General features: G+C 35.3%; 1 protein-coding gene across 4 annotated transcripts in view; it reads left to right on the forward strand.

The window, feature by feature from the left end:
- AKAP9 (A-kinase anchoring protein 9) overlaps positions 1 to 25,247 on the forward strand; it is a 155,430-nt gene that overhangs the window by 45,464 nt on the left and 84,719 nt on the right. For all 4 annotated transcript variants that reach the window (XM_028117920.2, XM_088018581.1, XM_088018583.1 and 1 more), the window contains 8 exons: positions 112 to 2,499; positions 7,534 to 7,747; positions 9,766 to 9,845; positions 12,549 to 12,687; positions 13,371 to 13,456; positions 18,003 to 18,114; positions 18,796 to 18,991; positions 23,250 to 23,346. In XM_028117920.2, coding sequence (XP_027973721.1) covers positions 112 to 2,499; positions 7,534 to 7,747; positions 9,766 to 9,845; positions 12,549 to 12,687; positions 13,371 to 13,456; positions 18,003 to 18,114; positions 18,796 to 18,991; positions 23,250 to 23,346 — 3,312 coding nt within the window. The remainder of the gene's footprint in view (positions 1 to 111; positions 2,500 to 7,533; positions 7,748 to 9,765; positions 9,846 to 12,548; positions 12,688 to 13,370; positions 13,457 to 18,002; positions 18,115 to 18,795; positions 18,992 to 23,249; positions 23,347 to 25,247) is intronic.

Raw genomic sequence — 25,247 nt, forward strand, 5'->3', positions numbered from 1 at the left:
AACAAAACAAAACCAGACTTCTCTCAGTCTTTTGGTATTGAGTTTAAGCAATCCAAGTTGCCAGGAACTAAAAATGCCATTTTTATGTATTTTCATTTTTTCTTTCTAAAGGAACAAGACAAAAAAGTAGAAAGCTCAAATAAAGAAATACGGGAAAAGGATACAATCATTGAAGAATTAAATACAAAAATAATAGAAAATGAAAGAAAAACTCTAGAGCTAATGGATAAAGTCACAGCTGCTGATAAATTACTAGAAGAATTACAAGAACAGGTTGTACAAAAGAACCAAGAGATTAAAAATATGAAATTAGAGCTGACTAATTCCAAGCAAAAAGAAAGACAGTGTTCTGAAGAAATAAAACAATTAATGGGCACAGTTGAGGAACTTCAGAAGAAAAATCATAAAGATAGCCAATTTGAAACTGATATTCTCCAAAGAATGGAACAGGAAACACAAAGAAAGTTAGAACAGCTCCGGGCAGAGCTGGATGAGATGTATGGGCAGCAAATAGTACAGATGAAACAGGAGTTAATAAAACAGCACATGTCACAGATAGATGAACTTAAAATACGACATAAGGGAGAAATGGAGAATGCTTTAAGATCATATCCAAGTATTACAGTTAATGAAGATCAAATAAAGTTAATGAGTATGGCAATAAATGAACTGAATGTAAAATTGCAAGATACTAACTCTCAAAAAGAAAAACTTAAGGAAGAACTAGGAATAATTTCAGGAGAAAAGTCTGCTCTACAGAGACAACTTGAAGACCTTTTTGAAGAATTGAGCTTTTCAAGGGAACAAATTCAGAGAGCTAGACAGACAATAGCTGAACAAGAAAATAAACTCAGTGAAGCACACAAATCCCTTAGTACAGTGGAAGATTTGAAAGCTGAGATTGTTTCTGCATCTGAATCCAGAAGAGAACTGGAATTAAAACATGAAGCAGAAGTTACAAATTACAAGATAAAACTTGAAATGTTAGAAAGAGAAAAGAATGCTGTATTAGACAGAATGGCTGAATCGCAAGAAGCTGAATTAGAGAGGCTGAGGACACAGCTTCTGTTTAGTCATGAAGAAGAACTTTCCAAACTGAAAGAAGATTTAGAAATCGAACATCGAATAAATATTGAGAAACTAAAAGATAATTTAGGCATTCACTATAAACAGCAGATAGATGGCTTACAGAATGAAATGAGTCAAAAGATAGAAACCATGCAGTTTGAAAAAGACGGTTTGATAACTAAGCAGAATCAATTAATTTTGGAAATTTCAAAGCTAAAAGATTTACAGCAGTCCCTTGTGAATTCAAAATCAGAAGAAATGACTCTTCAAATCAATGAACTTCAAAAAGAAATTGAAATACTCAGGCAAGAAGAAAAGGAAAAGGGTACACTTGAACAAGAAGTTCAAGAATTACAACTTAAAACTGAATTATTGGAGAAACAGATGAAGGAAAAAGAGGATAACCTTCAAGAAAAGTTTACACAACTTGAAGCAGAGAATAGCACTCTTAAAGATGAAAAGAAAGCCCTTGAAGACATGTTGAAAATGTATACTCCTGTTAACCAAGAAGAAAGATTAATTTTCACAGACTCCATTAAGTCCAAATCCCAAGACTGTAACTGGCAAAAAGAAATAGAAATACTTACAGAGGAAAACAAGGACCTCAAAAAACAATGTATTCAGCTAACCGAAGAGATTGAAAGGCAAAGGAACACTTTTTCATTTGCTGAAAAAAATTTTGAAGTTAACTATCAGGAGTTGCAGGAGGACTATGCTTGCCTTCTCAAGGTAAAAACTGACTTAGAAGACAGCAAAAGCAAACAAGAAGTAGAGTATGAAAGTAAGCTTAAAACACTTAGTGAAGAGCTTCATCATTTGCAAAGAATAAATCCAGCTATGGTAAAAATGAAAAGTTCAGCCTTCGATGACGACAAAACTTTCATAGGAGAACCATTGGAAACCGGTGAGGTTGTTGAGAAAGACACAACAGAACTTATGGAAAAACTTGAGGTAACCAAGCGAGAAAAGTTAGAACTGTCGGAGAGATTGTCTGATCTTTCTGAACAGTTAAAACAGAAACATGGTGAGATTAGTTTTCTGAGTGAAGAAGTGAAGTCTTTAAAGCAAGAGAAAGAGCAAGTTTTATTGAGATGTAGAGAGCTAGAAATCATCATTAACCATAAACGGACAGAAAATGTAAATGTGTGTGATGTTCAGTTAGACTCTTTAAAAGACGGTGGTGTGACTATGACAGGCAAGGATTCTGGAGGGTTAGTTTCTATAATAAATAAAGATTTTGTTGAAGAATCAAAAATAATGGAGGAAGATAAAATTCCTTTTGAAAATAAGACTGTTGGAAAAGAAGGCAAGCAAGAACAGTTGTTTTTGGATCACTTGCCATTAGTGACAAATGGATCATCACTTGGGACAACTGAACCAAGTAGAAATGATAAACTTCAGTGGGAACTCAGTGTACTTAAATCAGAACAGGTATGTTTACTTATTTATATAGATACTAAAGCATAGTGAAAATGCACAATTCATACAAAAGATGTTTTCATCTTCCTAAAACACAAATAAGAGAATAAAAATGAACCCTATGATGTAATTCTCATTTGGGCCTATCAGCTATCATTGCTTTTTTTTTTTAAGATGTTATTTATTTATTTGTCAGAGAGAGGGAGAGAGCACAAGTGAACAAAAGCAGGGGGAGTGGCAGGCAGAGGGAGAAACAGGCTCCCCGCTGAGTAGGGAGCCAGAGGTGGGACTCCATCCCAGGATCTGGATCCTGACCTGAGCCGAAGGCAGACGCTTAACTGACAGAGCCATCCAGGCATCCCAGCTGTCATTGCTTTTATCTATTTTTTCTTAAACACTGTTGCCTTTCTTTCAGTTAATTTATGTTATATATTCTATTAAGGAAATAAAAACATAGGAATGGTTTCACTTTGGAAAGGCAAGAGTTTCAATAACTGTTGAGAATCTGAACTTTAAGAAAGTACTTTGTAATATTTTGTTGTAATTTCAAAGCTTGGTTTCAGCATTTTGTTTTATATTGGTATTTTCAAAGTTCCACAACTAAAAATTAACACTTAAATTTTTCACTACTTTATACTTATTCAGTTGTTACAACACTGTATTTCCTTGAAAAAAAAAATCTCAAGTCCTAGAATTTTCTCAGAGTACTGTGTAAAGCTGAAGGGGTAAAAAGTATTAATTCTAACTATAACTAAAGAATGCATATAATGAGTTATAATAGATCATTCTTGACAATTTATGTTTGTGGATAGTGATATTAGAAATAACTGGAAAATTCCACTAGGTATCTTGTATAATGCCGCTAAGTAAAACTTTGTTTCTTAATTTATGCAACAGGTACTTATTGAATCTCTAGCCAGGTATAGGATTATACTGGCAAGCAAGAGAGCAGGAGAGCTCTCTTTGAGAACAGGAATATATTCTAGTGAGGGAGGCAGAGAGTAGACAAGGGAACGAGTAGAGTAGTTAGAAGTAGTGGTAAGTCCTATAGGGAAAATAAAACAGATAACGTGATAGAGAATGATGGGTAGTGGTCGTGCCAGCATTCTATAGGATGATCAGGAAAGGTCTTTTGGAGGAATTGACATTTGAACTGAGATCTAAAAGACAAAGAGGGAACCTACTACATGCAAATTAGAGCAATTGTGGAAACATAGGTGAGCTTGAGAAACTGAATGAAGGTGTGTTCAGTTGAGTTTGAAAGCAGGAGAGTGGAAGAAAAAGAGTTTGAAAAAGAAAGAAGAGACAAGATCTTGGAGAACCTTACAGACTATGTAAGAAGTTGAGATTTTATTCTGTATACAGTAGGAAGCCTTTGGAAAAATGTTCTCTTTTTATTTCTAATAAATTCCTATCTTAGGATGTAGTTACATTACAATAAACCTATTGTAAATTGAATCTTAAGTTGAAAATGAAGTTAATGCACTTACCTACTAAACATTGTAGCTTAACCTAGTCTACCTTAAACATGCTCAGAACACTTACATCAGCCTATAGTTGGGCAAAATCATCTAACACAGATCCTATTTTATAATAAAGTATTAAGTATCTCATGTAATTTATTGAATACTATACTGAAAGTAAAAAACAATGCTTGAATGGGAAGAATGGTTGTAAATTTATTGTTTGTCATCCCCGTGGTCATGTAGCTGACTCAGGGCTATGGCTCCTACTGCTGCCCAGCATCATGAGAGAGTATCGTACCACATACGTAGCCCAGGAAGAGATGAAAATTAAAAATTTGAAGTGTAGTTTCTACTGAGTATATATCACCTTTACACTTTACAATGTAAAGTCAAAAAATCCTAAGTCAAACCACCATATTTTGGGGATATTATATCAAATGTAAAGATATTTTACACTTTAATAACCTAAATAGAGTTTAAAAATTCAAATTGCGTAACTATTAATGTTTTGTTGAATATCTGGAATTGTCTTCAAAACCATAATGTGGTTTTAATTTAATTACTCCTAAAAATGCCAGAGATCATTTAGATTTTTTAAAAAGACATTATTGACGGAGGACCTGAATTTTAAGCTGTCAAAATGGTCAAATTTTCTCAGTAAGAATTTTATTTTCTCTGCTAAAGACATTTTCATTGATGTTCAGATGCCTTCTCCTTGACATTAATTTATATAAAGTAAAGGGAGGCAAACCTGTAAACAGTCCCTTCCCAGTTGTCACTACCAAGACAAACCCCTTTGTCAGTGGAGAGGGGAGTAAAGTGTGTGTGTGTGTGTGTGTGTGTGTGTGTGTGTGTGTGTGTGTGTGTGTAGAGGGAAGCTCACAGAAGAAATCGAGTGATAATTTATACAGTAATAACATCTCAGAGCAATCTAAATATGCTTAGAAATAATGCTGACTCCCTAAGAAATACTTTGCTCTTACGACCAAGCTAATTGGCTAATGAACATGGAAGGATACTCTCAACCTTATAAATTGATATAACAATAAGGTAATATACCCATCAGATTGGCAAAATGAGTCCCACAATAAAAAGTGTGGGGAGATGAATACTCACATATGCTATTAATATCAATGTAAATTGGCACAATTATATAAAACATAACTTGGTAAAATTTAATACATTTAATGTACATTACCTATGACCCAGCAGCTGTATTTCTAGTTGATTCTCAGTATGGTCCCTGACTAGCAGTATCAGCAGCACTTGAAACCAGGGTAAAATTCAAATTTGGAGGCCCCACACCAGACTTCCTAAACCAGAAACTCTGTGGGAAGGGCCCAGCAGTCTGTTTTAATAAGCAATGCAAGTTATTCTGATGCCTGCTAAATGTTGAGATCCACTCTACTAGGGAAACACTAATGTATTTGAATAGGGACATATCTCTAAGAATTTAGTGCAGTATTTTTGAAATATCAAAAAATTAGAAATAATCCAGTTGATCTCCAAGAAGGAAGTTGACAAATTTTCGTGTATTCATAGATACTATACCACAGTTAAAATAAATTAATCTGTATCTACATGGATAGATCTCAGAAGTATTTTGAATGAGAACAATTTGCAAAATAAATACCATTTTACACCATTTATGTAAATTCTTAGAAACATAAAATATAATGTACTGTTTATAGGTACTGAAAAGTGATAGTATAAGAAATGCAGTGGACTTGTTGCAAATTTGTGATAATGTTTGCCTCTGGGGAAGGAGGAATGGGAACATAGTGGATTAAATTTTATTTTCTTTCTAAACCAAACATGTATGTAGAGAGAAATGGGAAAAAAGATAAAATAATTGTATTTGTTAAATTGGGGTATGAGTACATAAGTGTTTATTACATTATTCTTTGCATTTCTCTATATTTAAAATATTTTTATTTTTATTTTTTTAATGGTACAATTTTATTTTATTTTTTTAAATTCTGTTATGTTAATCACCATATATTACATCATTAGTTTTTGATGTAGTGTTCCATGATTCATTGTTTGCATACAACACCCATTGCTCCATTTAATACGTGCCCATCACCAGGCTAACCCATCCTACCACCTCCCCTCCCCTCTAGAACCCTTAGTTTGTTTCTCAGAGTCCATAGTCTCTCATGGTTCATCTCCCCCTCCGATTTCCCCCCTTTCATTTTTCCCTTCCTACTATCTTTTTCTTTTTTTTTTTTTTTAACATATAATGTATTACTTTCAGAGGTACAGGTCTGTGATTCAACAGTCTTACACAATTCACAGCGCTCACCATAGTACATACCCTCTCCAATGTCTGTCACCTAGCCACCCCATCCCTCCTACCCCCACCACTCCAGCAACCCTCAGTTTGTTTCCTGAGATTAAGAATGCCTCATATCAGTGAGATCATATGATACATGTCTTTTCTGATTGACTTATTTCGCTCAGCATAATACCCTCCAGTTCCATCCCCGTTGTTGCAAATGGCAAGATTTCATTCCTTTTGATGGCTGCATAATATTCCATTGTGTGTATGTATGTGTGTGTGTGGGTGTGTATATATATACACACCCACACACCACATCTTTACCCATCCATTTGTCGATGAACATCTTGGCTCTTTCCATAGTTTGGCTATTATGGACATTGCTGCTATAAACATCGGGGTGCACGTACCCCTTCGGATCACTACATTTGTATCTTTGGGGTAAATACCCAGTAGTGCAATTGCTGGGTTGTAGGGTAGCTCTATTTTCAACTTTTTGAGGAACCTCCATACTGTTTTCCAGAGTGGCTACACCAGCTTGCGTTTCCACCACCAGAGTACGAGGGTTCCCCTTTCTCCGCATCCCCGCCAACATCTCTCGTTTCCTGACTTGTTAATTTTAGCCATTCTGAGTGGTGTGAGGTGGTATCTCATTGAGGTTTTGATTTGGATTTCCCTGATGCCAAGTGATGTTGAGCACTTTTTCATGTGTCTGTTGGCCATTTGGATGTCTTCTTCGGAAAAATGTCTGTTCATGTCTTCTGTCCATTTCTTGATTGGATTATTTGTTGTTTGGGTGTTGAGTTTGATAAGTTCTTTATAGATTTTGGATACTAGCCCTTTATCTGATATGTCATTTGCAAATATCTTCTCCCATTCTGTCGGTTGTCTTTTGGTTTTGTTGACTGTTTCTTTTGCTGTGCAAAAGCTTTAAAAAAAAATTGTAGTAAATTGGGGTATGAGTACATAAGTGTTTATTACATTCTTTGTATTTCTCTATATTTAAAATATTTTTAAATGAAAATCATAGATGAGGCCATACTAAGCTATACCGTATATCAAAATTTATCATAACGTTGAGGTAATAACAATATTATGCTACTTCCCTTGGAAAAGATAGGTAGATCGGTGCAGTAGAATGAAGTGAGAAAAAAATTGGACTTATCTTACAAGAAGTTTTAAACTATAATTTCATGTATTTTCCCCTTGTAGTCAGTATATGTAAAAAATAGAAGTTAAATTATTTTAAAATTTAAATTATTTAAAAATGTTCTAATGTGTACGTACATTCACTTTAAGAATGATTTAAGGCTACAGATGGAAGCTCAGCGTATATGCCTCTCTCTGGTTTATTCAACACATGTGGATCAAGTTCGTGAATATATGGAAAGTGAAAAAGATAAAGCTCTTTGTAGTCTTAAGGAGGAACTTATTTCTGCCCAAGAGGAAAAGATAAAGGAACTTCAGGAAATACACCAGCAAGAACTACAGAATATAAAAACACAAGAAACAGGTAAATGGTTTCTTTCTTTCTTTTTTTTTTTTTAAAGATGTTACTTATTTATCTGAAAGAGCGTACAGAGGGAGAGGGAGAAGCAGAGAGCCCGATGCGGGTCTCGATCCCAGGACCCCAAGATCATGACCCGAGCTGAAGGCAGATGCTTAACTGACTGAGCCACCCAGGCACCCCTGGGTAAATGGTTTCTAAAAAAAATCGTTAAGTACTATGAAACAAATAAGTATCACTTAGAGCCCACTCACCATTCCATAATTTTGTCCTTGTTTAGAACCCATAGAGGAAGAGAACTGTATACCCCAGTCCTGGATTCATTTGTTCATATAATCATTGCACATTTTTTTAAGTGCTTGAGAAATCTAAAGTCACTGAATCATTTTCCCCCAGAAGTTACAATCAAGTGGGAAAGCAATATAAAAATAAATTATTTGAAAGCAATAGGACAATTTCTGTAATAGAAGAATGACTAGAAAGAATGGAAGAAGAAAGGAGAAAGGTTTCATAATTTCTGGGAGGATAAGTGGGGTGAGGCAGCAGGCAGGAGGAGGGAGGTTGGGTAGGGAAGGCTCCTGAGTCTTAAACATAGAAGTTTGAGAGATTGTATCCATTTTGGAAAATTGAGAGTTCAAGTTATGTGAGAGAGTAGTGGGGGATAAAGCTGGAAAGATTGATAGGAGTTTGATCAGAAAGGGCTTTACATACTCTGACTGAAGCCTGTATAGGCCTTATGCTATTGGTGATAAGACCTGTGGGATTTTAAGTAGTGGGAGTAACAGTAAAATTTTAAGGTAACACCGTGGGGCAAAGTGGGGGAGGTGATTAGTGATGGGAAGACCAGTTAAGGAACTTTGGCAGTAATTCTGCTAATAATAATATTTGTAACAGTTAAGTTTAAAAGGTAAAAGAGGTAGGCTGTAGTCTGCAGTTAATATGAAGAGGAAAGGGGAAAAATTGAAGGTGATCCCTAAGTTTCTAGCTTGGGTAATTGGATTGAAAATGACTATAGTCACAAAGAGGATGCAGAGCAGATCTGTGGGAAAAATAATAAATTCAGTTTGGTACATATTGAGTTAAAAATACCTATTGACTTTATTTAAAGAGTTGTCTAGAAGGTAGTTAAAAATAGAAGTCCAAAACACAACAGGGAGGTTTGGGCTCATGATAAAGATTTGAAAATCAAAAGGTCACATGAGGCCAGAGAAAAGAATGAGATGTCCTGGGATACTGCAGTGTGAGCCAAAAGACTAAGATGGCACTGTGGCAAGCAGGAACATTTAAGGAACCTGAAATAGAAGACTAGTTGCAGATAACTTTTATAATTATTTAATCATGCAATGAACTAGACTTCCTCTGTTCAAGGCATCTCTAGGCTTTTACCCATGACAGATCTGCTTTTGAGAATGAGATGGTTATAAGTTTGTCCAATTGCTCTTTTAACTGAGTAGAATTTAAAGAATGACTTAAATCAGAATATCATACTTTTCATTAAAGCAGTTCTTTGCGTTTGAATGTAATAAGATGTTAAGTGTGTGTTGTTTTTATTGATATCCTCTTCAGATAGAATCTGTCCAGTGATTTTCAACTACAAGTTAATTGGTCTGCTAATGTTTGATGAAGTTAGTTAGTAATGACCAGCATTTTTTTAAATAAATAAAAGTATAGGGGAACAGAAAACAACAGAGTGTATAGCAGGTAGAAAGGGCAGATAATGATTTGTGAAATTCTTGTTTCAGTTTTTCATGGATGTATAAATAGGTTATGATGTATGATGTATTTCTTATGTTGGGTAGTAATAAAAAATTTGTAAGTCACTGCTTTATACCAGTTTGTAGGATATAAACAGAATTTTACAAATTATCTGAAACAGTTAACATTGAACAGTGGAAAATAACTTAGAAATAAAGAATTTAAAACTAATCTTATTGTAAAGGAAGCTTCCAGTTGATATAGGTTTAATATGATAATAGTACTTAAGTATGTGAATTAAATGTTTAATGTGGTATCTGTTCTATTAGGTGGTGAAGCGAAGCCTTTACAAATGCTCATTGGAAAACTACGCAAGGCAGTGTCTGAAGAATGTTCTTATTTTACACAGGTAAGATATTGGTTAAAAAGTACTTTTAGACAAGAAATGCTATACTTCAGAACTGCACTTAGAAAATATTCCTGAGTTTTTAAGTTTAAAATGAACATTTAAATGTTTCCTGATAATCTTTTGAAACAAAAGAAATTGAAGTAAATTATCTTAGCAGTAAAACAGACAAAAGGTATACCTAATACAAAAAAAAAAAAGAGTGGACCAATAGAACCCCAGACAGGTCTGTTTCCTGCCCTTGCCCACTTAGTGGTTGAGTGTGTCTGATTACTAATTTGGGGAGGTTGCACAAGACCAGTGAGATACAGTTTCACAGTTTAGATTGCCAAAAACTAAAAACCCTAATTATGCCAGGTATAATTATATTTGTGAAGATGGGGTGAAATAGAAGCTCTTATATACTGCTAGTGGGAAAGTACTACCTTGAGAAGCAGATTGGCAAGGTCTGTTTTTGAAGTTATATACATCCCATAGCCCAAGCATTTGTGCACAACCAGATCTGTTCATTGCTAAAGTGTCTTTAAGTTAAAAATGGGAAACAACTCAGATTACTCTGAATAAAGGTGATAAATAAATTGTGTTACCTCCATGCAGTGGAACTCCATTTAGCAGTGTTTGATATCTGTATTAATATCAATAAATCTCAAAAGAAAAACATACATAGCCTGTATGCTAGAATAATTACCTTTGGGTAAGGAGAAAGGTGAAGAAAATGGGTAGGCAATACTTAAAACAGAGAGCTTCAAATCTCTATGTAATGTTCAATTTCTTTAAAAAAACATGGAGATAATATGACAAAATATTACTATTTGTTTAAGGTAGGTAATTATTTTTTTCTGCATATTTGAAATAGTTCAGAATTTAAAATACATGCTTTGGCTTGTCCCTGATCTCTCTCCCAGGCTTTTGTATTTATAAATTGAAGGGGGAAGAGGGTGGTATTAGTTGGGACAGGTAGAGCTACCTTACTGATTCTTTTTTTTTCTTTTTAAGATTTTGTTTATTTGAGAGTGAGGGAGAGACCGGGGGTGGGGGGGAGAGAGAGAGAATCTTCAGCAGACTGCACGGAGCAGGAAGCCCAACCCAGGGCCCGATATCATGACCCTGAGATCATGACCTGAGCTGAAACCAACAGTTGGACACTTAACCAGCTCAGCCACCCAGGTGCCCCTGATTCTGATTTCCCATAATATTGTTCAAAAAATGTTTTGCAAAAAACCTCAAAGAGTGAGAAATAACCACACTTAAGGTCTCTCTTCATTCAGCTACTCAGCAGTCTATACCTCCACCTCTGCCAAAGGGTTCAGGCATTGTCCTTTCATAGCTATTGTTGATAGTAAATAATGGAAAGAGGGCCCAAGTCACAGTAGTTCATTTATAAGCTGACATTATATGTTCTTTCCTTTTGTTATTGTCTTTACCTGATCTGATCACTAATCTCAAGTTGAAATACAAATCAGCTTGTTCTAATAGAGGGGTCCTCTGGGATTCTTCATGAAACCTGGTTTTGTCACTAATTGTTGATGTTGCCATGGACTAGTTACTTCATCTTTTTGAGTCTGTTTCTTCATCTGTAAATGGGTTTTCTGCAAGTTCTAACATGATAAAATTTCATCTTAGGAACTGTGCTGAAAATTTAATAAATTCAATTATTCATTGACAGTATGGTTTAACTTTTAAGCAAATCTCAAGAAATAGCAATAATCAATTTGGTTTTTAAGTCTAGAAGTTGTTTCCAGTTGTATGTGGGGCAAAGGTGAGTCTTATTTTGAGGGCTTCTCAAATGATTGTGGGTCATGTATTGTTTTTAAATGATGGTAGAATTGTTTGTTGCTCAGTTGAAAAACCAAGATAATGTGTCAGATATTTTTAATGTGTATGTATAAAGCACAGAATACTTACCTTTGTGTTACAGAAAAGTATATGGATATAATCTACGTCATATAATTTCTTTTAAAGATTTATTTAAGAGAAAGCAAGTGAGTGTGTGAAGCAGGGGGAGGGGCAGAGGGAGAGGGAGAAAATCTCATGTAGACTCCCTGCTGAGCATGGAGCCCAACCTGGGGCTCCATATCATGACCCTGAGATCACATCCTGAGCCAAAATCCAGAATCAGATGTTTACCCGAGTGAGCCACCCAGGCACCTCCATATATTATAACTTCTGTAGAATTCATAGACTACTTTCTCGTCACCTTTTTTTTTTCCCCAAGGTAAGCTCTATGCCCAACATGGGGCTTGACCTCGTGACCCCGAGATCAAGAGTCACATGCTCTACCAGCTGAGCCCGCCAGGCGCCCCTATAGGGCTCATCACTTTTTAACTTCTGTCCTTGTTTTCTGGTGTTTTTTCAAGGGTAGTTAACATTACAGAGATATCGTCAATCTAGGATTGAAGCTAGAAAATGGTAGATTAGAGTACAAGCTATATTCATTATTAGAAGCAGAAAAAATAGTTTTGTGCAATTAAGATTGTCAATATTTTCCTGCTGTGAGAAGAATTTCATGTCCTATATAAAGAGAGAAAGATTTAGACTTGGCTGTTTCTTTTGCAGACTGATAGGGTGCATGGAAGAGTGTTTTCTTACTGATTTTTCTCTGCCATTTTGACTGTCTTTTGCATTTAGGAAAATAATGTTTAATGATTTTCAAAGGCAGACATCAACATTTTAATTCTGTAAAATACCTAATTTTGTTGTTAATAGACGTTTTGCAATGTCCTTGGTGAACATTATACTCCTGCTTTAAAATGTGAAGTAAATGTAGAAGAGAGAGAGAGTTCTGATGTTCACACCTCTGAAAATCAAGAACTAGAATTGCAAGATTATAGATATGAAGTTCAAGGTAATAAAATCTGACCACATTATCTTCTTAAGTCATTTAATGATGAACTTTCACTTTAAATCATGATTCAGTCACTTAATATCTTTTTGGATTCATGAAATCTTATATTTAATACAGATTTTTATTTTTGTAATGCAATAATTGTGATATAAAGAGAACCAAAGATGTCTGCAAGTTCCTTGTCTCTTTATCCTTTATTCCTCTACTCCCATGTTTTTCCTTGTTCATAATTCTTTCCTTAATTTTACACCATAGATCCAAACCTTTCAAAGTTACTGTATTTATTAAATACATTTATGTCAGTGATTTATTTTTTTAAAGAATAAGAAGACCTACATTATCTTTCTTAATAAGAATCCTATATTAGTTTATTTTTACAAATTATTATCTCAATTTTTTTAGAGGTAAAATGTTTTCTACCCCTGTCCATTTATATGAATAATGAACAAAATGTATACAAATTAATGAATACCAAAATACATTAACATATTTTAATATGAAATCATCAAGTTATCTTTGTAGCAGGTCTTTTACATTAATGAGATTGAACTTTTTGGTAACTAAATATATGAAATTTACTTCTAGCAGGCAATTTTCTAAAGTTATGAATAGATAAATAATACTTATTGAAAGAAGCAGACTTTTACTATAAAATGAAATTATTATAATTGTTTATCATCTAGACTTGCAAGAAAATATGCAAACTCTTCTCAGCAAAGTAACAGAAGAATACAACAAACTCTTGGTACTTCAAACACGATTAAGTAAGGTCTGTGAAATGGAAAATGTATTATGTTTTCATTTATTGTATTATGTGCTTTTTTTTTTTTAAAGATTTTATTTATTTGAGAGAGAGAATGAGAGACAGAGAGCATGAGAGGGAGGAGGGTGAGAAGGAGAAGCAGACTCTCTGCTGAGCAGGGAGCCCGATGTGGGACTCGATCCCGGGACTCCAGGATCATGACCTGAGCCGAAGGCAGTCGCTTAACCAACTGAGCCACCCAGGCGCCCTTATGTGCTGTTTTGTAAGCTTCACCAGGAATTCTAAAATAAGTGAACATGATAAAGATGAGGGAAAAGTGACATATTTATAGTATCAATGAGCTAAAGGAATTTCTGCAAGTTGAATATTTATTTACCCCTTTAGAGAGTTTTGGAAATCCTGATAAAATAAACATAAAATGTCAGATTGTAAACTTGGTGAAACAGTTGTATTTAATTTTACATTTAACAGTTTTAAAGTAGTGGGTCTGTCTGTTTTAGAGAAAAATGGAATTAGTGTAGTTGTTTAGAACATAGCTAACGTGTTATATATGTCAAATTTCTTTCAAGTAGTTGTTTTAGAAATGTGTGAGTATAAAACTCAGAGTATAGATTGCATAGTATAATTTATTAACTGTATCAGGAAGATTAACAGCATAATTGGCAAAGATAAATTGTAATCTTCATGTTGTAGAAAAAAAATCCAGAAGGATCTCTATGTCTGTTTATTTGCGATACTTTTGATGTCATTGTATTAAATTGGGTGGATTTAAAAGATTTAACTGATAGGGAGTGAAAGTTCTATCAGTGATGAGGGATGCTCTAGCTGAAATTCTTGTCTTTTTCTTTCTCTTCCCCTCCCTCTTTCTTACCTTCTGTTTTCCCCTATTTTTCCTTCCCCCTTTCCCTCATTCCTTTTCTCTTTCTCTTCTTGTGCAAGTAAACAAACTTTATCTTGCCTTTTCTAAAACTTATGAACCCACCCCAGTATCTTACAGATGACTTTGTAGGAGGGAGGGTTAAAGAATCCTTTAACTCTACATTTCCCTACAATAATTACTTTTCTATTTCCCTTCATAGGCAAAATGTTGAACCCTATTCAGAATCATCATACCATTTCCTTACCAGTAATCTTAGCAGTTTGGATTTTTTGTTTTTCTGCTGCCCTCATCCTGCTTCCAGGGAACCTTTTTCTCTTACTCATACTTGGGTTTCTGAGGGCTGCTAAGAAAATTAGATGTGCATGTGGTTTGGTGACACTACATAATCATGGTCTGACATTAGCTGGACCCTGTGGATCACTTGACAGTTCTGGTCATTTATCCTCTCATGGTCCCTTCAGTATTTCCCAACTTCACAACTTCTCCTCAAGTCATATATTCCACTTCTACTCCCCTTTTTGTCTTTCCAGTTGGCCTTATCTCTTATTTCTCTGCAAGTATCAGAGCTATCAGTTATAAATTATCTCAGCCTGCTGCCTCTAGACCTTAAGTATTTCTTTAAATCTTTGAATACCCTAATTTATTTTCCTTCTGTCTGAGAAGATGTTACTCCTTTTCATAACCAAGGTTATTTTATTTCCTGTGCTTTTGTTAGTATCCCCTTCTACCTTCTGTAAGATTGATAACCTTCCCTCTCTCCTGTGATTTCAGCTCCTTTGTCTCTGTTTTTTCTCTGTTTCTGTCCTTTCCCCTAACACATTCCTCACATCTCTCCTATTTAGAACATAACCAGTCCTCAATCCTGCATCTTCCTTTGTGGTCTCTTTCTCCTTCATTGTCTCCTTCTTCAAAGGAAAGAATAAACTACAGCCCGAACTTCCGATCTCTTCTCTCTCTACTCCCCATTGTAAGCAAGCTCTTGACTTACACTTCACTATGCTTTCTTTGGCAAAAGTCAGCGGGGATTTCTTTTTTTTTCCCCCAAGTTTTTATTTAAATTCAAGTTCGTTAACAGCAGTGAATTCTTGTCAGATTTCCTTTCTGTTTTCTTACTTCCTTGTTTTCTTTCTTTTAAAGATACTGCTTTTCCTATGTCAGTACACAGTTGAAGCTATTAGCGTAGGAGGGCTTATAGTAAGTAATCCACAGTGACAGATTTGTGAGTGAGTGAGTGATTTGTCATTTTGCCTCTTTCCTTTTAGGACGGTGAGTGGGGAACAGTTTGCTTTGATGAGACACCCACCTCCCTTCCCCAGTGCCAGAATGTGGGAAGCTTAATCTGGAACACAAACACCCGCACTAACTTCTTTAGCTCTCCCCAGAAAAAAAAAAAAAAGTGAAAAAATGAATTTCATGTTTTAACCCAGTAAGGTAGCTACAACCACAGAGGTATCCCAGAGGTTGGTTGGGATCACACTCGGCACTACCATACATCATTGCCTAACCTGTTAGCTTCATCTTCTAAGCCTCCTCCTCATTTTAGCCCTACTGAAATACTTAGAGTGTCCCAAATGCACCCTGATCTTTCACACCCTTATTGCATGTTGTTTTTTCTGCTGAACACTGCGCATCTACCTCCAGTCTGCTTGGTGTGTTCCTACTTGATCTACTCGTTGGTTCGAATGTTACTTCCTTTGTGTCCTCCTTACCTTTCTAGACTTCGGCATTTCTTCCTCTATTTTCTTATCATCTGTACAAGCCTTTGTTTATTGCACTTATCTTTTTCTGTTATTTTAAATATTCCATGACCCCCGTCTTTTTTCCCTGTTCCCATAGCTCCTTGTACAAATTTGCATTTATTACTTTTCTTGTTATTATATTTATTTATTTACTCTTTTCCTAGCTTTTAAGCCTTTCAGAGTGAGAGTCTTCTCTTTATTTTTATTTCCTCTTCTTAGCATGGTGCTTGGTTATGCACATGGTAAAGGCTTAATAAATGTTTGCTGAATGAATTAAGTGAAGGAATAGAAAGGTTAGGCTGGAAAGTGAAGAATTTACCTGATGGGCTTTATTTTCTTTGGGAAGTAAGAGGCAACATCCTCTGTTGAAATGTACTCAGGCAGTTAGGCATGGGGTAGAGGACTTGTTAAGAGTAATAACCAACTGAAATAGCCTTCATCAGAAATAGCTTTTATCCTGTTGCTCACCTGCTTTTTGTGGTATCTTTTGTTCATCTAGTATAGCAAGTCCAGACTCTTTCCTCTTGCTTTTAAAGTGCTTTGTAGTCTAGATCTTTCTTATTTCTAGTGATCTTCCCTCATCCTTATCCAAATTAAACCCCTCTACAAGATCATTGTTTTCAGTAGTTATAGGATGGCTGTTCTTTCACAAATGCTTACTCTTTCTTCCTTAGAGGTTTTCCTAATCATTGCCCAAAACAATTGAGGCCCAAGTCAAGTTTGACTTACTCTGTAATTACACACATCAGTCTTTCTGCTATTGCCCTTAAAGTAAATTATAGTTTAGTGCTTCTTGTTTTTGTTAAGAGACGGAGAGAGGGATGATGCAGGTGGTGGGGGGGGGCGGGGGGCAGAGGGGGAGAGAGAGTCCCAAACAGGCTCCACATCCAGGGCGTAGCCTGACATGGGGCTGGATCTCATGATCCTGAGATCATGGCCTGAGCTGAAAGTAAGAGTCGGACACTTAACCGACTGAGCCACCCAGGTGCCCCTCTAATTGTTTAATTTTATTTCCCCCGCTAGTTGATAAATTCCGTGAGGGCAGATAAACCATTTTTTTTTTTTTTTTACTGATTTTTGTCTTAGTTTCCCTTGTCACAGTGCTAGTCATGTAGTAGATGATTATTAAGTATCTGATGAATAACTAAATTAATAAACATATGCATCTGACAAATTGCTGCCTAATTTTAATAGTAAGGAAACAACATGAGATTTATCTGTTTTCATTATTTTCCTTACTTTTGTGTAAAGAACAGCATACCAATTGTCAGTTTCCTGGAGGTACATAGGTTATAGCCAGAGATTCATAAAGTTATATTATCAAGTATTTTTTTTAAAGGAAGCTTGATTTTTTTTTGAAAGATTTTATTTATTATTTGACGGAGGGAGAGAGAGAGAGACAGCTAGAGAGGGAACACAAGCAGGGGGACTGGGAGAGAGAGAAGCAGGCTCCCAGCTAAGCAGGGAGCCCGATGCGGGGGCTCAATCCCAGGACCCTGGGATTATGACCTGAGCCGAAGGCAGACACTTAACGACTGAGCCACTCAGGCGCCACTCAGGTAGAATACTTTATAAAGTATTAATAAACATATAATTTACTGGGTATGAGTTGAAATTCCAAAGACCAAGTCACATTATAAATATTATATGAGCTTTATACCGAAATTCTGTGCAGTTTTTGTTTTTCTATTAAAATGAATTTCTGGGTGTGACTGAACAATATACCTGCTAATATAATTGCAGTGCTGTAAAGGGAATGTGAATCACTGTCAGAAGAAAGCAAAAAATAAGTTGGAAGGGAAAATATTTGTATCAGTGTTAGAATTCTGAGTGATTTTGAATGAAAACATTTACAGTGTAAAGCTGCTTTAATACAGTTTTCAAAATGCTGGATCATATATTTATGTCACTCCTTTTCTGTTATTTTCAATAGATTCAGGGACAGCAGACAGATAATGTGAAACTTGCGTTTGTAGAAGGAAACCTACCAAAAGAGGAAACAGAGTTTTTATCAGCCTCTCAGATGATCAGTTTGCAAGACTTTGGTAAATTTTGATTATCTACCACGGTGTAGTGTTTTTATGTCAAATATTTGGTCATTTGATTTTTTTACTTTAAAATTTGAGACAACCTAGTGGTCTTGGGCATTTCACTTTAATCCCTCTGGTCTCAATTTGCTCATTCTCAAAGTAGAAGGTGTGGACTACTCCTCTCTTTGACCCCTTTTCACTTGTTCTGTGAGTCACAATTGTTTTCTGTTTAAAGACATGCTATTGGTGCATTCACTACAAACATGAAGATAGAAGAAATGATCTTGAATTGCACTATTCATTTTTTTGTTTTCATCAGTCAAAATGAGTCTAAATTGAAACTTATTACTACTAAAACATTATTTTTTCAAAAGAGAATGAATAATCTCTGCACACACAAAAGTGTGGTTTTTCAGTAAGAAATTTGTGGGGGTTTTTTTTGTTTTTGGGGTGTTTTTTATAAGATTTTATTTATTTATTTGACAGAGAGAGACAGAGAGGGAACACAAGCAGGGGGAGTGGGAGAGGGAGAAGCAGGCTCCCTACTGAGCAGAAAACCCGATGTGGGGCTCAATCCCAGGACCCTGGGATCACGACCCGAGCTGAAGGCAGACAGTTAACGACTGAGCCACCCAGGCGCCCCTCAGTAAGAAATTTGCATTGAAATGTGTATTTTCTTTTCTTCCTATAACTTAGATGTCTGTCATAAAAGCAAGTTATCTACTCTGCAAAATTCTGAAAAAATTAAACTTGAAGGACAAGTTCAAGAATTAGAAAATCTCATATCCTCTTTGCAGCAACAATTGAAAGAAACTGAAGAAAACTATGGGGCAGAGATCCACTGTTTGCAGGAAAGGCTTCAAGCTGTCACTGTATCCACAGTTCAGCCAAGGTACCCATCCATTTACAGTTTCATTCAGCAGTATTTATAGCTTAGTAACAATCATAGCATGATTGTTTTTCAGTAGAAAATGTAACTTAAGCGAAGTTGCTTGAAAGAGACAGGATGCCACATTATCAAGAAATAAGAACAAAAGATAATTCTTTGAAATGTCTGAAGTAAATGCTGTTATAAACCAAAGACATTCTATTATAGAGATTTTACTTACACCTTTATATTATAAAGATTCTGGTTGTTGTTAATCTGTTGGATTAAATCAGAGAGTGTACATGTATTTGTTATTTATCACATGCCTGGTCTTTACTACTTTGATGTGGGGCATACCCAAGAAATATAAGATATGATCATTCCAGTCATGGCTGGACTTTCTCCACCTAGTTGTCTAATACTCAGATTCACTGTGTCCAAAATAGAACTCTGGATCTTTTCCTGGAAATTTGCTCCTTCTCCAGCCATCTCCATCTGAGATGACTCTTCTTTCTCTCCTACTTCACTTCCAGTCTATCAAGAAATCCTGTTATCTCTGCCTTCAAAATACATCTAAACTGGACCACTTCTCACTAGCTCCCTGCCCATCATCATCTCTCACCTGGGTTACTACAACAACTGATCTCCCTGTTTCTACACTAACTCTTTCCTAAAGTCTGTTCTCAATTCATTTCCACAACTTTGCTTTTAAAATTTTTAAATTTGCTATTAAAATTTAAGACTGATCATGTTAGTCCAGTGCTCTTCTGTCCTAACAATGCCTTACTCAGTCCTTCATGATGGTTCCTTGTTATCACTTGGACTTTATCTCCTATGACTTGCCTGTCACTATTCTCACACCACACATTCTCCTTGAGATCCTCAGAGCATCAGAATCCTCCTGCTTCAAAGACTTCTCATTATCGTTTCTTCTACCTAGAATGCTCTTTCTCCAGATATTTACATGCCCAACATGCTTTGGGTCTTTATGCAGATATCATGTTCTCATGAGGCCTATACTGATCACCCAATTTAAATTATAATTGTTCTTTAGAAGTCTGTACACTAATTTCCTGCTTCATTTTTTTTCTGTCTTACTTAATAGTGTCTGTTTTACATATGTAAAACTGTATATGTATAAAATAAAAAAACAAGACTATATATATTTGTAGGGGACTTTGTTTTGTTTGCTTTATTGTCTGCCTTTTATGAAAGACTTAAAGCTTGGTAATGGTGGGGATTTTGTCCATCTGAGTCATTGATGTATCCCACACCTTGTAATAATTCCTTCTGCATGGTAGGTGCTTAATAAATATTTGTTAAATGAATGAGAGAACAGCTCATAACTTAGTTAGGAAGTATGCTTTAATATTTAAACTACCTCTATAAAATGTTCAGAGATTTAATCTAACTTTGGCTGGCTCTGCTGTTCTAGGATTGATATCTTCATAGACACTTATTAATGGAAACTCAAGCCAAAAAAGATTTTTTTTCTTTGAGACAAAATACTAAATGTCCACACTTCTTTGGAATTAGTTTGTTTCTCCTTCTTTTATTCAGGGTCTGTATGTAGGCTTTGGAATTATTCACCCAGCCTTGGCACAGACTTATAAAGCTTTCATCTTATTTGAGATTAGTGGCTCTTAAACTTGGCCATGCATCAGAAACACCAGAGGTTTCTGAATACTTATTAGATTACTGGATTATACATTTGGAGAGTCAGACTCAGTAGCTTTGGGATGGACCCTGGACATTTGTATTTGTAACAAGATAAATCTGTTGCGGATAGTTTATGGATTGACATTTAGAAACTACTACTTTGGGTTTTCTGATATGAAAGAAAATAAGTAGATAGCAGGAAGTCTCTAATAATCAGCTACAATGTTTCAAGTAGCCTTCCTTTAATTAATGATGCTTTCTCTCTAAAGCATGAAGAAAAGGGCATTTTCTGGAAATGGAGACTTACTTGGCAATTATTGCATTTGCACTTTTGTCAGCTTACCACCCTCTCTCAGAGTTTCTGTAATATCAGTGGAAGTGTGTTGATAGTATTTTTCAACTAAGACCATTAGTTTGCTCCCACTCCCCAAAAAAGAGGTGTACTGACCCATGTTCACTCCTACTAGTGATGAGTCAAAGTTATTTCTTATAAATGTCATCACATTTTTGGATACAATTATGATACTTTTTGAATAAAGACTATGTGAATACAGAGTATTCTGTTCTTCTAAAATAGATTTGAGCTAGTTCAAAAAATAATTGAGTCATTCATTTAACATATATTTGGAGCTGGTATACTAAAAGCCTTTTAGAGGTCTATTAGAGCCTCTTGGAATGACTGTTGGCTTAAGAGTCAGATCTGCATTTGACGCCTGATTTAACCTTTTACTGGCTATATGGTCTTGGGCAGATTATTTTAACATATCTAAGTAATATTAGGAGCGATAAAAGTACCATCAAGATTGTGAGGAATAAATGAAATACTGACAAATAAGCCTTGGCTAGATGTCATGGAGGAAGCTTCAGAGCTATATAAAGTGGCCTTTTCCCTCAAGGGACTTCTAATCATTGAAGTAGTACTTACTACAAAATAATTTTTAAGAAGTAGTAGGTTAAGGAATATAACATAGTGATAGAACCGAAGTACTGGAATTTAAACCCATGTCTGTGTGGCATCTTTAACTGCACATTTTTGTAGTAATTGCCTATTGGAGTGGTTCGAGGGGAAATGGAAATGAAGGGATGAATATCAGATATTGGGCTAGAAGGAATGTTGAGAACAAAGTGAAGGGGAAAAACAAAGATGACCCTGTGTTGTTTGAGCTAGCGAATATGGAGAATAGTGGTATGTTAATATAAATAGAAAAGTAAGGCCAGTGGGGAGAAGGACCTTAATTATAATAGGGGAGCAGTGAGTTTGGTTTTGGCCAGATTATTTTTTGCATTTGGGATAAACACTTTCAAATTCTATAAAGCTATAGAATGGAGTCATTGTGGACTAAATACCATTTTTTATTAGAGTTTGGGTCTTAATAGCTGGATAAATAATTAGGAGGGCTTTCTAAGCTATGAAGAAAAGAATCAAAACATGGAACCAAGGATCAGAAGAGTGTATGCAAGAAGCAGTGAGGGAACAGACAAAATTGTGAGACAGAAGAACAAAGAAAGGGCAGAGAAGAAACAAAAGGGAGATAAGTTTTTACAGTCATTTTAACATGAACCTAGAACATGAATAGGCAGTTCACAGGAGAAGAAACATACATGGGAGTAAAATTAATGTAACTTTTTGGAATATGGCATTATGTTAAAATTTTAAATATTAAGCCTAACAGTTATTTCTAAGATTTATCATCATAGAGAAAATCCACAAATGTGTGCAAGATATGTTTATGAGGATTTATCTTGTAGCATCATTTGTAATAGTGAACATTTGGAAACAACCAAATGTCTGTCAGTAGGGGGTTAATTATGCAAGTTATTACATGGGTTGTTGATAACTTGTATCTGGCCAGTTTGGGACGGAGTGAAGGAAGAGACTGGAGAGAAAGGAGGAGCTGGACAAGAGCGGGTGGAACAAAGGCAGCATGGGTGCACATGAAAAAAGAAGGGGGAAATTGTACTGGCCAGAAAAAATTATAATTTGCCCCTTTATTCTTTTTCCCATGGTTGCTAAATATTAATCTTACCTTGTTTTTATGACCCAAGTTAAGCATTCTAAGAAAATTTTTTTCACAAAATAATGCTTGTAAAACAATACAGAATAAAGACATGAATACCAAAAGACAAATGAATAGATTAAAAACAAAATCTGGAAGTGACTGTATAAATTAAGAATCTTCCTTTTCTTGCCTCTGCTCCCCAGTTCCGCTAGAGGTAATCATTGTTACTTTTGACATGTATTCATCCAGCTTTTTTCTGTGTCTGTGTATAAATAATTTTTTAATAAAAATGAGATTTTACAGACTTCTCAGTAATATCATAGATAACTTTTTAAAAATGTCTGTACCTGTAAATAGCTCTACATCATATATTTGTAATGTACTTTATAAAATGGCATAAAATTCAGTGGTGATCTGTTGAAATATTTTCTCATTCAATTGTGTTACTTTAGTTTTAGATGGGAAAATTAGTCAAAAATACGATTTAAGTCACAGTACCTGTAACTCTTGATCTGTCATCTTTGTTGCCCCTGCCCTAATACACATTTTATGCATGCTGTAAATTTGGACTAACAGTAAAACTCACAACTCTAATTCCTTCACTCTCTTTTATTTATATTTAGTTTCTCCATTGATTCAATGGTAATTACTGAATCTGATGTCCGGAAAACAATATATCCTGGAAGTTGTCTAAACCAGAACATTGATGGTACAATAGAGGTATTACATCTTTAAACTGTTGTGTGCACTGATTTTATTTTTCTTACTGTCATTTTTATGTCTATAGTAATTATTCAATTAATAGCTGCTGAGAGGTAAGCATAATAAGAGGATAATAGCTTATATAAAAGACCCGGAAGAATATATAAAGAAATTTAATGTATTTTCATAGCATAGGACTAACACACAGTTGAGAGGATTTTTTCCCCCTAAATATGTTCTAATTTAAAATGTGTCTTGTTTTGTATAACATTAGCTGTGTAACAAATTAGTTTCACTGCCCTTGCCAACAACTTTTCTTGCCACCATAGGAAGTTGAGCCAGACCACCTCTAGAATAGTATTTAGGAATCCTCAAAATTCAAGATGCTGAGGCCTCTTTTAGCACAGGCCATCTGATATATAAAAGCCCCTCATCTTTTACAGTATGGGCCAGCTGCCTAAGCCACATTCTGCCTGTCCTCAACATTGTATATACTCCCAGTTCATGGCCACTTTTCTGAAACTTAAAACTGCAAAACCCTGATCTTAATTCAGTAGATTTTTAATTCTTAACTCCTATAGAAAACAAAGATAATTGCTTTCTCTTGTTTTGGATACAGAGGAGAGATGTTGACTACGTATCTTGATTCTTCCCCACTCATCCTATATGGAGTATTCAGATAATTGGTAAACAATGAAATGCTTTGATGCTGAGAATATGTTTACATTTTTTAAAACTTTATGATTTTTTCTAGTTATAAAGATAATTTGTATTTGTAGAAAATTGGATAGTATTAATAATATTAAGAGGAAGATAAAATTTGCTTGTAATTTCATAAGCAAAGATAGCCACTGTTAACATTCTTAAAATTAGATAATTATATTTAAGAAGTGTCTTTATCACATCATAGAACTATATTAGTAATTAAAATATGTAAATATATTTCTCACTTAACATCATTAAGTTCAGTGTAGTAAGTACACTATTTAGTAGAATTATTCACTAGAATTATTCACCAGAATTATTGGTTTTTTTAAAAATTTTTATTGTTATGTTAATCACCATACATTACATCATTAGTTTTTGACGTAGTGTTCCATGATTCATTGTTTGTGCATAACACCCAGTGCTCCACGCAGAATGTGCCCTCTTTAATACCCATCACCAGGCTAACCCATCCCCCCACCCCCCTCCCCTCTAGAACCCTCAGTTTGTTTTTCAGAGTCCATCGTCTCTCATGGTTCGTCTCCCCCTCTGACTTATTCCCCTTCATTCTTCCCCTCCTGCTATCTTCTTCTTTTTCTTTTTTCTTAACATACGTTGCATTGTTTCAGAAGTACAGATCTGTGATTTAACAGTCTTGCACAATTCACAGCGCTCACCATAGCACATACCCTCCCCAATGCCTATCACCCAGCCACCCCATCCCTCCCACCCCAGAATTATTGTTTTTAATTAAGAGCAGAACCAAAACTTGTTAAAACTTCTCAGAAGTTTTCTAAGAAACATTGATCTTTTGAGGATATTTGAGGGTAGAAGTTTAAAAATAAGTGGTATATATACACAATGGAATATTATGCAGCCATCAAAAGGAATGAGATCTTGCCATTTGCAACGACGTGGATGGAACTGGAGGGTGTTATGCTGAGTGAAATAAGTCAATCAGAGAAAGACATGTATCATATGACCTCACTGATATGAGGAATTCTTAATCTTAGGAAACAAACTGAGTGTTGCTGAGTGGTGGGGGGTGGGAGGGTTGGGGTGGCTGGGTGATAGACATTGGGTAGGGTATGTGCTATGGTGAGCGCTGTGAATTGTGCAAGATTGTTGAATCACAGATCTGTACTTCTGAAACAAATAATGCAAGATATGTTAGGAAAAAAGAAAAAGAAGAAGATAGCAGGAGGGGAAGAATG

The sequence above is a fragment of the Eumetopias jubatus genome, unplaced genomic scaffold (genome assembly GCF_037043125.1).
Source record: "Eumetopias jubatus isolate StellerSeaLion01/CBP00866 unplaced genomic scaffold, mEumJub1_p1.0 scaffold_14, whole genome shotgun sequence".
NCBI classification, from domain to species: Eukaryota; Metazoa; Chordata; class Mammalia; order Carnivora; family Otariidae; genus Eumetopias; species Eumetopias jubatus.